General features: G+C 43.3%; 1 protein-coding gene across 4 annotated transcripts in view; it reads left to right on the top strand.

Moving 5' to 3' along the window:
- The window catches only part of LOC126284289 (ankyrin repeat domain-containing protein 50-like), a 136,301-nt gene that overhangs the window by 23,777 nt on the left and 93,171 nt on the right, over positions 1–19,353 (top strand). For all 4 annotated transcript variants that reach the window (XM_049983116.1, XM_049983115.1, XM_049983117.1 and 1 more), the window contains exon 2: positions 4,497–4,713. In XM_049983116.1, the coding sequence (XP_049839073.1) occupies positions 4,497–4,713 (217 nt within the window). The remainder of the gene's footprint in view (positions 1–4,496; positions 4,714–19,353) is intronic.

Genomic DNA, 19,353 nt, shown 5'->3' with positions numbered 1-19,353 from the left:
TGAGATGTGATCCATGCCCTCCGCCATCAGTGCCCTCCCCAGCCCCCCGTTAACGCGCCTAACAGCCACTTTAAGGTGAGGCCGTTCATGACCCTGAAACAGTTGCACAAAATGCACATTAGTGCCACCAGTTTGAGTAGCTATCTTAACCAAGTCTCCACTGAAATCATATTCCCCGTCCCTATCGAGACTGTTCCCTGCTCCTCCCACTATCACTACCTAATCCTCCTTCGTAAAATTCTTACATAACTCCCCTATGCTTTGTCACCTGAGCCAACCCTGCACTGGGCTTCACAATGCTGGTGACCTGGTACTCACTCCCCAACACTTCCTGCAACTGCTGGCCCATACCTCTACTGTGGGAACTACCTAGCAGCAGAATCTTCTTTCTGCTAGACTTTGAAACTAACCTAGGCCGCCTAATTGCTGAGGACTGCTGCAAGTTACCTACATCTACAGCTACATGAGGCTCCTCTCCACTCAACTGACAGTTGGTTGTATCTATTGCATGTATGCAAAGTAAAACTGTCTGAATACCACCTCTTCCTAGCTACCTTCTTGTCAACTGCCAGTTCCCATTCCCCACCACCCTTCACCCTCCTCAACCTATCTAGTTCCTCCTTTGCACATTTTAACTGCACCTGAAGGGCACAGATCTTACACTCCTGCTCCTCTATTAACTTGTTTCTACTACAGATTCTACATTTCCAGGAGAGGATCTCCCTAAAATGACCACTGGCCTCCCCACTGCACCCCCCCTCCCCCCCCCCCCCCCCAATGAAAATACTTTGAACAAATCCCACACCATAATCCACTACTCACAAACCTACGAGAGCCCACACTTTTCACTCATGTTTTTTTTTTTTTTTTTTTTTTTTTTGCACCACCTGGCTGAGCTACAGCAATTGTTAAGCTTTATACCTGCTTTCTGCATTGCCTTCCAGGAAATGTGGTTCCCTGAAATGTGGACCCCTGCCCTTCAGAGCTACAGGGGATATTAAAAGAATCATAGCAAATATAATAGGTGGAGTTTGCATCTATGTCCTGAACTCAGTATGTAGTGAGTCAGTGCCCCTTCAAACCCCTCTCGAATCTGTGGCTGTCAGTATAAGGATGACACAGGAAATAACTGTCTGCAACAAATATCTTCCTCCAGAAGGTGCAGTACCCCTGAATGCATTGGCTGCACTGATTCAACTCCCTTTTAGGACGAGTCCAGTGACCAGCATCCTGGTGGCAGCCAGAGTCCCTCCATTGCAGGTTAGGCGTGCACGACTGCTGGTCAGTTATGCTGCACACATTTGTCGTTCTCCTGCACATCTGAATCACCATCTACTTTTCCCACCCAGGGCACTTCATCTCCCACATCGGCGGCCCAGGTCAGGGCTTCCAATTGCAGTTCGTGTCTGATCCCTCCCTTCTTTCCTAACTGGAGTCCTTGCGTTAACCACCTATCCTTGAGGTCCATTCACGTACACCTCCATGGTGTACACCTAGTCCGCGGCTTTGCCTGGACCATTCACATGGCCCTAAGGACTCAGTTAACCCCACAGCTCTCTGCTGCCACTTCCTCTAGATACTTGACGTGTACCGAGGTCACAAAGTGGTTTACACTGCCATCTTAATGGCTGATGCTCACATTGGCTTTACTTATGTACATGGAGGACATATTGAACACCATTCCTTGCCTGATGCACCCCCTCCACTCCCACCCCACCAAGGGGCTCAACGCTTGTGAGTATGTGCTTAGTGACCATGGGGTGCCAGCCCTCATAGCACTTTTTTCTGTGCTGTTTGTTCTCTTCTCCTGTTCTTTTCCCCTCTCTTGGGGAGAGGTCTTGTGCCTCCATGGGCTCTTGAAGCTCATTTGTGTTGATTTTCTTATTGGAATATTCTCTCTTGTGCCGCTCCCTTCCCTGTGCTGCCCCCTTTTCCCTCCACTGTGGTGTTTGAGGACATTCTTTCTTTCTTCATTTCCTTCTTATCTTTTCTCCTCGTCCCTGTGTGTGCCTGACGGCCAGCCACATGTTTGATGTGTAGCAGGAGACTGGGTAACGGATAATTCCCAGCCTCAGGTTGGCATGTCAGACCTGCACGTAGCCTCTGGTACAGGCCAGGCCCAGGGAGGGGTGATTGCCTGAGCTGTTACCTTCCTCCTCTGCTGAGTAGTCCCTCTGTCTGTCATTTGGGAGGTGTTACCTAAACTGCGGAAAATTGCCTAAGGCAGGGCACTCCCCTTTGGAGGGCCCCTGATTGGAAGGAACATGCCATTGGAGATGCTGGCAGTCATGGGGCTTTTTCCCAGTGACTGATTTTTCCTTCTCTTTCTCAGTGTGTTTCATATAAAAGAAAGTAGAATGAGGCTCCTGTCTCAATGTCTCTTCCTGTTGCGCCTCGATATCTAGTAGTCTCATGTTTAGGTGAAAACCAGACTTTTGCTACTGTTTACCCCTTTGTTATACAGAAAGGTGTGGATGGCATCACTGGCCATGTGAAGTCATGCTCTCATCTCCACAGTGGAACTCTGCTTTTGGAAATTGATAGTGCTCTCCAGGCCCAGAAACTACTTGAGGCCCAAATCCCCCACAAATATCCTATAAAAGTGGAGGCTCAAAGGACACTTAACTCATCCCACAGTGTTATCTACACCCAGCTGTTGGATGGTTTGATGGAGGATGAAATAACTAATTATCTGTCAGATCAGGGCTTTACTGCTGTTTATAGAGTTATGAAGAAGGAAGCTGCCAATCTGGTGTCCACTCGCACATTGTTCGTGACGTTTGATCGGATAACAGTTCCTACCAAGACAAAGGCAGGCTATGAAGTCATCTCTGTGCGCCCTTTCATTCCAATCCACTGAGGTGTTTTAAATACCACCAGTTCAATCGTACCAGCACGTCATGTAGAAACACAGCCAAATGTGTTACTTGTTTCAGGGATGCACACGAGGGCGCCTGTCCACCTCCTTCCCCCTCTGCATCAATTGTAATGGAGACCATGCTGCTGCTTCTCATTCTTGTCCCATCTATCATGATGAGCAGGCTGTTCAGGAGATAAGGGAGAAGGAAACTGTTGGAAAGCTGTAAACTGTATGTCCCTTTGTCTGGAAGCTACAGTGCTGTGTTAGCCTTTCCCCGTCCCACAAAAAACATGGCTACACAAACTTGTGACTTACATTTCAGTTTGAGGGTGGCAAAGATGCTTTGCCTTAAAGCTGATACTCCATCTCCTGCTTCCCGGGCTGTAGATTCTGCTACCTGCTCTTCGCCCTCACCGGTGAAGACGATTGCAATGCAGCCAGCGAACTGTCGATTCAAAAAGAATTATTCCCGGGAAGATTTCTAGCGTCCTTAGAGTTCGCAGCCATCTGGCTCTTCTGCAAATCACCAAAAAATCAAAACAATCATCCAAAGGCAAACAGTCTTCCCCCTCTGAGACTCGTTGGTCTTTGTCAACTGACTGACATCGGGGAAACACTATTAATCCTGCTGAGTTGATGGACAAAGATCCTCCACCTGTGGATTCCAGTGGCCGTCCTCCCTCAATAGCTTGCCCTAAGTGGCTGTCGATGTGAGTGTGTCTTATTCATTCTCTGGTGTTCCTAAATTCCTTTTACAATGGAATATCTGTGGCCTTCGGTCTAACAGGGCAGACCTCCAGCGGCTCCTGGCATCGCAATGTCCATTTGTAGTCTGTCTCCAAGAAACCAAGCTACATCCTCATGACCATTTTGCTCTTTCCCATTTTACTTTGCTATGGATGGACCTTGCCCTTACAGTGGGGATTCCTACTCATGGTGGGATCATGCTGCTTCTACGAGATGATGTTTGTCATTGTCCTATCCCCTTGCACACCCACCTGCAAGCAGTTGCTGCCCGTGTTTTCCTTCCTGAATTTATCTTTTCCCTAATTTTAGTGTTCAGTGACATAACTGACATATGCATTGCATTTTTTCATTTTAAATATGAAATTAACATCTGTGATGATTGTGCCCATACCTTTTATGATTATGCAAAAATCTTAACAATGGTGCCATCACATGATTTTTCCTACTTTGCATTTTTTGGATCATAATTGACTATAAACATAACATAATTCCTGGTGTATTGTAATTTGACAGTGCCTTAGGGAGTGAAATCAGTTAATTGCTGGTTATGAAATAATGAACAATGAAATAGTGTTTATTTCAAATAAAAAAAGTGTAGGTACCAATATGACACACAAACACAATCAAGCAGACTCGTAAAATTCATTAAAGGGAATAAAAATCAATAACAATCAATCAGCCAGCATTAGCAATAGTTTCACAGATAGCGATGAAAATAACTGAGCAAATTATCAGGTGATAAAGTGACAAGTATTATGTTAGGTTAGTATCTATTCTCAGTTATTTCCCACTTGTCATGCATATTATATTTATAGAAAATCAAGTTAATCTGGTAACTGTGCTTATTTCTATGATCTTTAACGCCAATAAAATCATGTTTGCATTTCAGAGGTGAGAATATCAACTTCTGCAGTCACCTTTCTGGTTGGACACCTCTAATGTTTGCTGCTAGCCGAAACCACGTAGTTGCTGTGAAACATTTGATTGTGAAGGGAGCAAACGTGTGCACTCATTCAACAGAAGATGGCAGAACAGCGTTTGCTTTAGCAGTTTCTGGAGGGAGCCGTGAGACAGTTGCAGCAATAGCTGACGAGACACTTAGGCAGGTAAGCATCTTGTTGACATAATAAAAATGTGGGTATTAAATGAAAAGCCTTTAAAGTCAGTAGTGAACTAAATGGATACAGTAACACATTGGATGAGTACTAGGACAGGAAAAGACTATTTAAATATGTGGGAACAAAGATTTATCTTTCTGTAGCAGACTTATCACATGCTTTGTCCTTTCATTGTTCTTTAAACTGAAAACAAAATGTCAACTGCAAACAAAATGCTAATTTCCAAAACCAATATTCAGAGCTGACATAGATTTCTTAGGTATTGCAAAGTACGCTGTTCAGTCACATTAATGTGACCACCTGTCAAAAGACTGAATAACCAGCTTTTGAAGTGCAGACTGCTGAGAGATGTCCATGAAGAGTCTTGGCAAAGTTTAGGAAAGTACTGATTGGGATGTGGTACCATGCTGACTCTTGTGCTATGGACAGCTATGCTAGGCTTTTTGGTGCTTATGGCCTGATAGAGGCGCTCACACTGATTCTTGATTGGGTTTAAATTTGGGGTGTTTTGTGGCTTTGGGAGTATGGTAAGCTCATCCTAGTGTTCTTTGAACCATGCCCTTAGACTCTGTGCTTTGTGACCCATGGCATTGTCCAACAGATAGATACCATTGTGCCGTGGAAGAAAAAAAAAAAAAAAAACTGCTTGTAGTGGTGGACATTGTCTTCAATGATAGAGGCATACTTGTGTTGATCCATTGTGCCTTCTATGATTATATCACCCAGAGAATGTCATAAGAAAAACTTCAGACCATAACAATCCCTCCTCCAGCTTGGATACTTCAGACGATTGTTGCATGGTATTTACCATCAGATGTGTCATGCCATATGCACCCACAGCCATCTGTCCAATGGAGTGCAAAATGTGATTCATCTGAAAAGGCCACCTGTCACCACTTACTGGTCGTCGAGGTGTGGTGTTCGTGTGCAAATTCCAGTCTTTATCACCGATGAACAGCAGTCAGCATGGGTGCATGAACTGGGTGCCTGCTACAGAACACCATATGCAGTAATATATGCTGAATAGTAATTGAGGAGATATTGTTGGTAGCCTTGTGGTTCATGTGGCCAGTCAGTTGCTAAAGATTTGCATGCCCATTTGGCTGTACATATCTGTGCCACTGTCACTTGCCCTTGTCATGCGTGGCCCATGGTGCACCACAGCTGACTCAGTATACTTTAACTATGGTGGCATGCAGACGTTTTATGGACTTAGCCATTTTGGAAATGCTTTCACTCTTGGCCTTGAAAGCCAATGATCATGCTCATTTGGACATCATATAAATTACTCTATTCCCACATTATAATGATTGCACAGTCTTCCATATCCCCCATCACACTGTATATACCCTCCACTGCTAGTGCTCCCACCTGCTGTCTGATAGCAGTTCTTGCACATTGCATCAACCATAGGTGGTGGCCACATTAATGTGACTAGACTGTTTATTGTTTTATGGAATTCAAATTTAGACTGAGCGAGGTGGCTCAGTGGTTAGCAGACTGGACTCTCATTCGGGAGGATGACGGTTCGGTCCCGTCTCCGGCCATCCTGATTTAGGTTTTCCGTGATTTCCCTAAATCGTTTCAGGAAAATGCTGGGATGGTTCCTGTGAAAGGGCATGGCCGATTTCCTTCCCAATCCTTCCCTAACCCGAGCTTGCGCTCCGTCTCTAATGACCTCGTTGTCGACGGGATGTTAAACACTAACCACCACCACCATCAAATTTAGACACAGGTATATAAAGGAACAACTTTTATTATGTATTAATTCAAGACAAAGTGTACTGAATGGCAAATGCACAGTGAATCAACAAGAGGGCTATGGCCAAGGAACATCAAAAGAAGTGTGGCTGTGGTGCCATCAGTATCTTAGGTGGGGAGATTTTAAAAGTGAAAATAACATTTCAGTTTCAACACTCATACTGTGTAAACATTTTAAAATATGTTTCTGACAATGTTAAAGCTTGTGCACATCACCACAAACCTACCTTTGATCAGTGGGTGTTTAAAATGTCCACATACTGTTTTTAAAACATATTTGATAATGATTGCTCCCTCTTCACACTTTTATCTCGTGAAATGATATCCAGTATCAGCGTGTTTCAATCTTTTACAAGATTCAGAATTTTTGAGTCTTATAAAGCTCTGGTTATCCATATAGTGTGTTGTTGCTTGATTGCACTGATTTCCAAAATTACTTAACAGATTTTGCAGCCATGTTAAGTCTTTTACAGCCATGCTGGCTGCCATATATTTTCCTTGTGTGGTGCTCAGGGCTATTCTTTAATGGAGAGAGGACCATGTTTTCAGTCCATTCAATAACAGAAAAGCAAAACTGAAAGTCAACCACCTTGTTGCAACATCCTCTGCATAAACAGAATCACTATACTCAAACAGAATCATCATGTCTTCAGTCTTTCTGTACAGTAGATCAGAATTTTGTGCCCACATATATAAATGCACAAAAGCGCTTGACAATAACTGTCATCATAACTGTTAAAGTATTTTCTTGCTGCATTCTCTGTGAAAGCCAGGTCTGGTACTAAAAGTTATGAGAAATAAGTGATCCAACAGCTTCCTTGAATGGATATTTCTCTACAATTGACACATTTTCATCTGCTCAGTGCAGTTTCACATGTTTCTGTGCCAGAATGCATATAGGATTCAAGTTTTCAAATTCCAAACATTTCAGGATTCGCATTGCATATACTACTTGGTGTACAAACAATGTTTTTTCTTCTCTGTTTTGTTCAATTTCCATTCCACAAAATACTTTCCCTTTGGAAATAGTTGTCACAAATTTTTTTGCCATGTCGTTTACAATGAGCATGATAGAATCTTTGCTTTTCCCAATCGTTAACTCGATGTCTACAAACAAAGCCAAGAAGACCAGATAATTTCCATCATTCGCAGTGAGGATACATTTATCTATGTTGCTCTCTTCGAAACTCAACTAGTTCAATAATTTAGGAAAGTTTGATTCCAACAATGGGAAGAGGTCTTTTAAAATGTTTTGTACTTCTTAGTTCTCCTGCAGCATCACACCTCACGGCACCAACATATGAATTTCTTCATCCAGTATTCCATACAAAAATGCAATTTTTACATCAAATAGTAACATTTCAAAATCTTCTTAGGCCAGAATTGCAAGCAAAATGTGAGTGTGTGCTTCCTGCCACCATTGGATAAGCAGCTGCCAGCAGAAAGTGATATACTCCTAGCTCACTTATTTGTTACATAGTTTAATTCTTAATTTCTTTGTGTGTTTTTGTGTGTTTTTGGACGTATTATAGTATTTGAGAGTTGTAGCATCGCGTTTTAGTACCTGAATAGTGTAAAATCGCATAGTCTCCTTCTGCCGCTGAGCAGTGTGTCAGCAGTGTGCAAGTAACAGCATTACTGCATTTACTAGGCAATCTTGTATTTTAATAACCGTTTAAATTTTGTGTCGATTTGTTTGTGCTCTCTGTAGATTAGTTCAGACGTTCTTTGCGCAACAGTTTTTAGCATGGATAGGGACTGCAACTGCTGTGTTCGGATGCAGGCTGAGTTGGCATCCCTTCGCTCCCAGCTTCAGGCAGTGTTGGCTTCGGTCACACAGTTTGAGGCTGTTGCCAATGGGCATCAGTGTGGGGGTCCAGATGGGGGGTTTGTCGGGGACGGCCAGCTGGTCCCACGCATCCCCTGATCGGATTAAGACTGTGGCTGTCCGGGATACTGCCCACATTGAGGCTGATACCTCACCTGTGGTAGATTGGGAGGTCGTCTCGAGGTGTGGCAGGGGGTGAAAGACATTTCGGAGGGCTGAATGGAAGGCCTCTCCAGTTTGTCTGACGAACCAGTTCCAGGCTCTGTCTCAGGCTGATACTGAACTTTGGCCGGACTTGGCTGCTTGTCCTGTTCCAGAGGTTGCCCCTCAGTCTGCAAGATCTGGGGGGTCGCAGAGGGTGGGCTTACTGGTAGTTGGGAGCTCCAACATCAGGTGCGTGATGGGGCCCCTTAGGGATATGGCAGCAACAGAGGGGAAGAAAACCAATGTGCACTCCGTGTGCATACCGGGGGGAGTCATTCCAGATGTGGAAAGGGGTCCTTCCGTATGCCATGAAGGATACAGGGTGCACCCATCTGCAGGTGGTCGCTCATGTCGGCACCAATGTGTGTCGCTATGGATTAGAGGAAATCCTCTCTGGCTTCCGGCGGCTATCTGATTTGGTGAAGACTGCCAGTCTCGCTAGCGGGATGAAAGCAGAGCTCACCATCTGGAGTATCATCAACAGGAATGACTGTAGGCCTTTGGTACAGAGCCAAGTGGAGGGTCTGAATCAGAGGCTGAGATGGTTCTGCGACTGTGTGAGCTGCAGATTCCTCGACTTGCGCCATGGGGTGGTGGGGTTTCGGGTTCCGCTGGATAGGTCAGGAGTCCACTACATGAAGCAAGTGGCTACATGGGTAGCAGGGGTTGTGTGACATGGAATGGGCAGTTTTTTAGGTTAGATGGCCTCGGGAAAGTACAGAAAGGGCAACAGCCTCAAAGGGTGTGTGGCAAAGTCAGGACATGCGGGGACCAAGCAGCAATCGGTATTGTAATTGTAAACTGTCGAAGCTGCATTGGTAAAGTACCGGAACTTCAAATGCTGATTGAAAGCACCGAAGCTGAAATTGTTATAGATACAGAAAGCTGACTGAAGCCAGAGATAAATTCTGCCGAAATTTTTACAAAGGCACAGACGGTGTTTAGAAAGGATAGATTGCATGCAACCGGTGGTGGCGTGTTTGTCGCTGTTAGTAGTAGTTTATCCTGTAGTGAAGTAGAAGTGGATAGTTCCTGTGAAATATTATGGGTGGAGGTTACACTCAACAACCGAGCTAGGTTGATAATTGGCTCCTTTTACCGACCTCCCGACTCAGCAGCATTAGTGGCAGAACAACAGAAAGAAAATTTGGAATACATTTCACATACATTTTCTCAGCATGTTATAGTCTTAGGTGGAGATTTCAATTTACCAGATATAGACTGGGACACTCAGATGTTTAGGACGGGTGGTAGGGACAGAGTATTGAGCGACATTATACTGAGTGCACTATCCGGAAATTACCTTGAGCAATTAAACAGAGAACCGACTCGTGGAGATAACATCTTGGACCTACTGATAACAAACAGACCCGAACTTTTCGACTCTGTATGTGCAGAACAGGGAATCAGTGATCATAAGGCCATTGCAGAATCCCTGAATATGGAAGTTAATAGGAATATAAAAAAAGGGAGGAATATTTATCTGTTTAGCAAGAGTAATAGAAGGCAGATTTCAGACTACCTAACAGATAAAAACAAAAATTTCTGTTCTGACTGACAATGTTGAGTGATTATGGAAAAAGTTGAAGGCAATCGTAAAATGCGTTTTAGACAGGTACGTGCCGAGTAAAACTGTGAGGGACGGGAAAAACCCACCGTGGTTCAACAACAAAGTTAGGAAACTACTGCGAAAGCAAAGAGAGCTTCACTCCAAGTTTAAATGCAGCCAAAACCTCTCAGACAAACAGAAGCTAAACGATGCTAAGTTAGCGTAAGGAGGGCTATGCGTGAAGGGTTCAGTGAATTCAAAAGTAAAATTCTATGTACCGACTTGACAGAAAATCCTAGGAAGTTCTGGTCTTACGTTAAATCAGGAAGTGGCTTGAAACAGCATATCCAGACACTCCGGGATGATGATGGCATTGAAACAGAGGATGACACGCATAAAGCTCAAATGCTAATCACCTTTTTCCAAAGCTGTTTCATTGCAGTTCCTTCTCTAAATTGTTGCACAAACGAAAAAAATGGCTGACATCGAAATAAGTGTTCAAGGAATATAAAAGCAACTGGAATCACTCAACAGAGGAAAGTCCACTGGACCTGATGGGATACCAATTCAATTCTACACAGAGTAAAAGAAAGAACTTGCCTCCCTTCTAACAGCTGTGTACTGCAAGTCTCTAGAGGAACGGAAGGTTCCAAATGATTGGAAAAGAGCACAGGTAGTCCCAGTCTTCAAGAAGGGTTGTTGAGCAGATGCGCAAAACTGTAGACCTATATCTCTGATGTCGATCTGTTGTAAAATTTTAGAACATGGTTTTTGCTCGCATATCATGTCGTTTTTGGAAACGCAGAATCTACTCTGTAGGAATCAACATCGATTCCGGAAACAGTGATCGTGTGAGACTCAACTCGCTTTATTTGTTCATGAGACCCAGAAAATATTAGATACAGGCTCCCGGGTAGATGCTATTTTCCTTGACTTCCGGAAGGCATTCGATACAGTTCCGCACTGTCGCCTGATAAACAAAGTAAGAGCCTACGGAATATCAGACCAGCTGTGTGGCTGGATTGAAGAGTTTTTAGCAAACAGAATACAGCATGTTGTTATCATCAATGGAGAGACGTCTACAGACGTTAAAGTAACCTCTGGCATGCCACAGGGGAGTGTTGTGGGACCATTGCTTTACACAATATATATAAATGACCTAGTTGATAGTCGGAAGTTCCATGCGGCTTTTCGCGGATGATGCTGTAGTATATAGAGAAGTTGCAGTATTAGAAAGTTGCAGCGAAATGCAGGAAGATCTGCAGCGAATAGGCACTTGGTGCTGGGAGTGGCAACTGACCCTTAACATAGACAAATATAATGTATTGCGAATACATAGAAAGAAGGATCCTTTATTGTATGATTATATGATAGCGGAACAAACACTGGTAGCAGTTACTTCTGTAAAATATCTGGCAGTATGTGTGCGGAATGATTTGAAGTGGAATGATCATATAAAATTTATTGTTGGTAAGGCGGGTGCCAGGTTGAAATTCATTGGGAGAGTACTTAGAAAATGTAGTCCATCAACAAAGGAGGTGGATTACAAAACACTCGTTCGACCTATACTTGAGTATTGCTCATCAGTATAGGGTCCGTACCAGATCTGGTTGACGGAGGAGATAGATAAGATCCATAGAAGAGCGGCGCGTTTCGTCACAGGGTTATTTGGTAACTGTGATAGCGTAACCGAGATGTTTAGCATACTCAAGTGGCAGACTCTGCATCGCGGTGTAGCTTGCTCGCCAGGTTTCAAGAGGGAGCGTTTCTGGATGAGGTATCGAATATATTGCTTCCCCCTAGTTATACCTCCAGAGGAGATCACGAATGTATGTAAAATTAGTGTGTTTCGAGCGCACACAGAGGCTTTCAGACAGTTGTTCTTCCTGCGAACCATACGCGACTGGAACAGAAAAGGGAGGTAATGACAGTGGCACATAAAGTGCCCTCCGCCACACACCATTGGGTGGCTTGCAGAGTATAAATGTAGCTCTAGATGTGTAATGAGTTGTACCTCGCTACTGCTGAGTGCGTTTCATTGTAATCCAGTCAGAGTATTGAGTAAAGCCTTGAGTGACAACTCAGACTTCATAATGTTGTCATTTTCCGTTTTTGATGGTTGGGTTTTGGAAACCCACTTTGATTCTATAATCCTTTGGGTTTTGTTTTGGCATGACCACCAAAGTTTTATTCAAGTGAAGTGCTTAGATTTCCTCTTCAGTTGCTTGTTTTCATTTTTCTTTGTGTTTACCCAAAATTGTCTCTTCAAAATATTTTGGTGGAAGGCAGTGTACATATGTGATTCTTGAAGTTTTCCCAGTGTATTGAATATTCTGAGATTTCATGATTGCAGCCAGATCATGTTGACTTCTTGCCACAATATTTCGACTGGCAGTTGTTCAGCCATCCTCAGTTGAGTGACCATCACTAGTGTCAGCTAGCTCATGATATTGGCTTTATAACAAAAATTGGTGCAGAAACACATGCGCATTGGTGGCCATCACAAGAGTGACCTCTGCCAAAATCTGATCCCTCTGCAAATACTGTTCCACCCTTTGTGCATGGGCACATCTGAAAATGTGAAACAACGTGTCTGCAAAATGCGTGCTCATGTCACTAAAAGCAAACATCAAATGTCACCAGACTTGCCATTATGAATAAAATGTTTTCTCTCAGAAGATATTAAAGAAATCACCAGATCCCAAGCCTTTTCCAGTTGAAAGCTGCTGTCCCAATTAATAAGATTTTGTGCTAGATGAATTTCCACCAGTTCTTTAATTACTGGATCCCACAGGCACAGAATTTTGTAAATTCTGGCCTTCTGCTAACCCAGATCATTGTTTACCGAAGTGAGAAGTGCACTAATCTTTGCTGGTGGCCAGCAATACTGTGAACTTTGACTTGATGTTTCCTTATGATCCTGCTGACTTTAAATGAAATGCTGCTGATGTATGGAAGGAATGTCCTGGACTTGAACAGCTCCATATCTTCTTGATGTTGTGATTGGTTCCTCTTCAGCGCTGTACTAATCTGATGCAGAGGGTAACCATTATCTCTGAACGCTGACTGATGGCAGCTCAAAGTTTGTTGGTAAAGGTATGTATGGGTGGGCTTATGGTAAAGAGAATGCAGTAATGACCCATCCACTCTCCTAGTAACAAAGCTGTCCAAAAATGGTAAGCAACCAACAGTCTCTATTTCCATTGTAAACTGGATGTTCTTGTGGATTGCATTCAGATGTTACAAGAAACATGACAGTTCTTCTTCACCACGGTTCCACACGAGGAAAGTGTCATTTACATATTGCCAGAATACTCTTGGTTTAAGTACTGCCAAATCAAGAGTCCTCTCCTCAGTCTTCCATAGAGAAGTTTGCTACCAGAGGGGAGAGAGCCAACAGTCTTGCTACAGTGATAACACTATTTCCCGTCAGATCATCGAAGTTGAGAGCTGTCAGGCTGGGCTGTACTTGATTGAAAAGTAGTGGCTCTGGGCTTGTAAATTGACATACAGCTGGGACAGTGGTGTGCTGACCGCATGCTCCACCATATCAACATTCAGTGTCATCTGTGGATTGAGGATGACACGGTGGCTGGCCGGTGCTATTGGGCCTTCATGGTCTGTTTAGATGGAGTTTAATACCAGAGGGGAGAGAGGACTGTCCATGGTAACACCATCAATCTGCTCAAGATGTATGTTGTTAAATTAAAAGTAAGTTGAGGGAAGGACAGGACGAAAAAGTGCTATTATATCGACCATGAAATTATTGTTTGATGAGTGACAGTCCATAAGACGAACTTGAGTAAAACGTGAGATCATATTGCTATGAATTGGATACCATATTGAAACAGCTGTTTCATCTGCATATGGAGATTGCATCCAGTCTGCATTACTTTCCTGGGTATAAGTCGACAGCATGACATGGGTGAAGTTGACTGGTTCCATAAGGAGTCTACTTTGACACAGTTCTTGAAGTTCACCCAGCTGTCAGCAACATTATGATAAGAAGATGCTTTTTGACACTCCATGGCCAATTTAGCAGGTAAGGCTTTGGACAATGTAACACTCTGTGCTTGGGAAAGGCTTGAACTTCACCCCTACATTAAGAACCCCGTCTCTGACTGATTTTAATAGTGCTGTTGAGGAAACCCTTGGGTGTCTGCCTAGTGATGCTGCAGAAGAAATAAGATGTAGAATATGCCATCTACTCACAAAAGATCCACCTCAGAGCAACATTTATGCCATGGAAAGGGCCACACTACAAAAGCTACCAGAAGATCCTCTAATGTGGTTTTATCAGCTGATAAGGAAAACACAATGGTGCTCTTGCCACACGAGGTTTATGGACAGGAGATTTATAGCTTGCTGAGTGGACCACTGTATTGGAAGACTGACAAAGACCTCACACAGAAAGTGGAAAGGAAAACATCAGCACGTCTGAATTCTTCTATTTCACAAGAACTGGCCAAAAGTGTAAAAGCCATAGTTCTTTGTCACCCTGGTTATATGATATTCTGAAGGTTCATAAAAAAGAGGTTCTATTATGGCTGATTGCCAGTAATATCAACCCCTACCCGCTCCCCCCTGTATGATTGGGCTATACACCTTGCCTCTCTACTGAGACCTTTTGTGGGAACCACATGCATCATGTTTACAGCTCTGCTGACTTTGAGTAGGCTGAAGTCACATTAACTCGGTGAAACTGACGTGCTAGTGAGCTTCGATGTAATTTCACTTTTCACTATGGTGACTCTATGGACTCTTTGTCACTCATAAGCAATAGGTTCATGGCCCATATAGCAGCACTTTCCATCATACACTTTCTTCAACCTAATTTTTATTTAACAATGAATATTTTGAGCAGATTTATGGTGTTGCCATGGGCAGTCCTCTCTCCCCTCTGGTAGCACACTTTTTTTTATGGAAGACTTTGAGGAGAGGACTCTTGATTTGGCAGTACTTCAGCCAAGTGTCTTCAGGCAATATGTAGAGGACACTTTTGTCCTGTGGCTCCATGGTGAAGAACAACTGTCATATTTCTTGCAATACAAAACAACATCCAGTTTACAATGGAAATAGAGAATGATGGTTGCTTACCATTTTTGAACATCTTGGTTACTAAGTGTGTGGATGGGTCATTAAGACATTCTCTTTACCTCTAGCCCACACATATGGACCTTTACCTGCAAGCTTTGAGCTGCCATCACCCTTCACAATCGACTGGTGTCCTTAGAACTTTGGTGTACCATGCTAATCTTATTTATGATGGAGATGGCCTTACAAAGGAGCCAGAACATTTACAGTTGGTGTTCAAAGATAATGGTTACTCTCTGAATCAGATTGGTACAGTGATAAAGAGGAAGAAACTTGACCAGCCACAACATAGAGAAGATACGGAGCAGTTCAGTTCCATGGCATTCCTTCCATCCGTCGGCAGCCTTTCGTGTAAAGTCGGCAGCATCTTAACCTGTTAAGTGGGTAGTTTGCGCATGCACACACCTCTTCTACACTGGGTAATATACGCCAGCGCGCCCGTTCGCGGTGGTGCTGCGCACTGTTCTCATGTTTTCCTTTGCGTTTTCATTGTTGAATTTAAATTGATATTGGGTGGAAATGAATAAAATATATTGCAGAAGTTAACAAAACTGTATTTTCACGATATTACATATCATTTTCAGTGTGAAACATTTTAAAACAAGATGCTGCACACAAGGGAACTTTGCATTCTGTGCACCACTATGAAGTCTCTTTGCGAAGGCCTTTTCTCGTACACACCACACACCTCCTTGTTGGTCTCTTCTTTGTTGTGGGTGGCAGAAGGTCTGGAAAATGCCTGCTATTGGTGTTAGAGGTGGGTGTCCTACTGATGTCCCTTGATGTGGTGAAGATATGGTCAGCTGTTCACCAAGACTAATCAGAAAGCTCATTCTACTTTGTTTGCCACCAGGCTTCTTGGACAGAATGTATGCATTGTAGAATGCAACGTCCAACAAGTGGCGGAAAAGCTTCTGATAGCATTTTTTTAGCCTGCTTCTGGCCATCTGGTAGCTTTGTAACTGAGAATCGCACCTATCCACACCCCCCACATTCTTGTTGTTGTCAACGACAACTTGTGGTTTTTGAACGATTCCCTTCTTCGAGTTTACATTACAAATGTATTGTCACGGAAGGTGCTGACCATAACAACGTCTCTTTTGTCTTTCCATTTCGTTACCATCTGCTTGCCTTTGTACCCTGTTACGTACTCGCCTTTCTTTAGTTTTTACTTTTTTCCGAAGTCAGGGAACTACTTCCTGTCTTGCCACATTGTGCCGACAACATCGGTGTTATTGCTGGTTAGTTTGTCCACCAAATCTGTACTGGTGTACCAGTTGACAAGATAAATACAGTGGCCTTTCCTGAGTAGATCATGTGGAAGCTCCAAAACAATTGGAGAGGTTATTTTTAAATCTGGCTAGTGGCTACCATAATTAGTGTCCTTTCCAGTGTAAACAATAAAGTCCCATACATACCCAGAACTGCTTTCACAGAGTTCGTACAATTTGGTGCCAAATCTGCTACACTTTGATGGAATATATTGCTTCCATCCAAGCCGCCCTTTCCAGAGCGATGACGATTCGTCAACGGTGATGTTCCTTTCTGGCATGTACACTGATCTGAATTTACACCACAGATGCCCCATAATGGGATGAATTTGGAATAGTTTTCTGCTGATAGTGCCTAGTGGATCACATGAGGTATTGTCAGCAAAGTGGAGGAATTTCAGTAGAAGATGAAACCACTTTTTACTCATCACTTTCCTGAAGAAAGGTGTGTCAACTGATTCCCTCTTTGAAAAGTACATTTTGTGGTCTGGTTTGTGAAGAATTCCTTGAAGTACAAGCATTCTAATAAGTGTTTTTACCTCGTCACGTGTAGTATTCTTCCAGCTGTGAACCCTGGAGCATGCTGCTAAGTTGGGATAAGAAGCTATGAACTGTTCTGAATATAAGTTCGGCTGTTCAGCTATCATTGTACACAAAGCATCATCCTCAAAGCACATAAAATAACTCATCACATCATTTTGTTTTAGAGGCACAACTGTACCACTATTACAACAAATATTGAGTACAAATTGAACTAGCATGCACAAATTCACTAGGTACCATCTGCTACAGTAGTGTCTCGTCGTCAGATGTTTCTGAATCAAAGTCACTTTCATTAGCCTCAACATCTGTATCTTGAAAACTTTCAGAACTGTCACTGAAATTATCATCACTTTCTAAAAGCAGCTTCTCAATCTCTGAATCTGATAAATGACTTCTTTTCGCCATTGCAAAAGATCACTCACTAACGCTGTGGTAAACATGGACGAAAAAGGCGCACTTTTGCGGCTGCTTCACAGGATGCATTTTCTCGACGCGTGCTCAGGTGGACAATGTTATAAATAGCCTAGAACATGTGTGTTGCATGGCAAGAACTGCCATCTAGTGGACATAGCTCAACTAATACCACAGTGTCAAAGGCAGGCCGATAACTCATCATTCCCACTAGCTACTAGCCACAGAATGGCGTGGATGGATATATCCATCAAACCCACTCTGCAATAGCAGAGAATGGACGGATATATCCATCATGCCCACTTAAAAGGTTAAGGAAAGGTAAGTTAAAGTAATCTTCAGACCACTGGCGAAGACTAGTGCCCTTCTCAATTCTGCAAAAGATGAGCTGGGTCAGCAGAAGGCCGAAATTTACAAAATTACTTGCCTGTGTGGCAAAGCTTATTTAGGCCAGATATTACACACAGTACATGAAAGATGCATTGAACATGAGTGCCATACTCACCTTTTGCAGCCCAGTATGTTGGCTGTAGCTGAGCACTTTATTACCGTATTACCACAGAACACTCTATGGATTATTCTGCTGTAAAAATCTTGGCCCTGGCTAAATCCTTTTGGGGTTCATTAATTAAAGCACCTGTGGAAATTCGTCTAGCACAAATTGAGACTGTGGCTTTCTGGCTTGGCGCCCGGTGATCTCTTTAGTACATTCAGAGATAGAACATCTTAGTCGTAATGACACATCTGGTGACATCTGACGTTTATTTTTGGCAACAAGTGCATGCATTCTGACAGAGGGCAGACATGTAGTTTCACCATTATGCACGCACCTGCAGATGTATCCTCGGTGAACATTATAAAATTCTTTGAACTATCAAGTGATTCAACCTTCATTGGTCCACATACATTGTTCTGTATTAAATAACCACTTTCTGAATTTTTCACTTCAGTTTTCTTATCAAAAGGTAAATGGTGAGACTTTCCATATTGTCATTCTTAGCAATGTGCTCAGCAAACAGGGTGGTTCACTTGCTGCTTGGCCACAGTTTCAGTGGCCATTGATGCGGACAGACAGCTTGTTGGTTGTCATATCCACATAGAACACAGCACAGTGGTTACAGCTTAACTTGTAGATCACATGACTGGTTAACAGGTAGCCCTGCCTTTAATGGGATAGGTGGTGATCATGATCAGTCTGGAGTAGGTGGTGGTGGTGGTGGTGGTGGTGGTGGTGGGAGGCTGTATGGGACAGGTCCTGCATCTAGGTCTAGGTAAGGGGTTGGGAGCAGGCGTTGTGTAAGGATGGTCGAGTATATTGTGTAGGTTCGGTGAACAGCAGAATACCACTGCGGGAGGGGTGGGAAGGATAGTTGGCAGGCCATTACTTATTTCAGGGCATGACAAAAGGTAGTAGAAACCCTAGCAGAGAATGTAATTCAGTTGCTCCATCCTGGTTGGTACTGAATAATGAGGAGAATGCTCCTCTGTGACCAGACTGCAGAACTTAGGGAGTTGGTCGGAGACTGGAAAGATAAGGCATGGGAGATTTGTTTTTGTACAAGGTTGGGAGGATAGTTATGGTCTGTGACAGCTTCAGGGAGATATTTGGTATATTTCTAGAGGGACTGTCACTGTAGATGCAAGTACCATGGGTGACTGGGCTGTAAGGAAGACACTTCTTGGTATGGAACGGGTGGCAGCTGTCAAAGTGGAGGTACTGCTGGTGGTTAGTAGGTTTGATAAGGATGGAGGTTCTGATGTAGCCATTTTTGAGTTGGAGGTCAATGTCTAGGAACATGACTCGTTGGGTTGAGTAGGACTAGGTGAAGCAAATGGGGGAGAAGTTGTTGAGGTTCTGGAAATCCAGATTGCAAAGATGTCGTCAATGAATGTGAACCAGGTGAGGTGTTGACTTAGCACCTCCAAATTTCCTTTTCATAATACTGTCACAACCAATTTGACATTTA

Source organism: Schistocerca gregaria, chromosome 8 (assembly GCF_023897955.1).
Source record: "Schistocerca gregaria isolate iqSchGreg1 chromosome 8, iqSchGreg1.2, whole genome shotgun sequence".
Taxonomy (NCBI): domain Eukaryota; kingdom Metazoa; phylum Arthropoda; class Insecta; order Orthoptera; family Acrididae; genus Schistocerca; species Schistocerca gregaria.
This window is presented reverse-complemented; position numbering and strand designations above follow the sequence as displayed.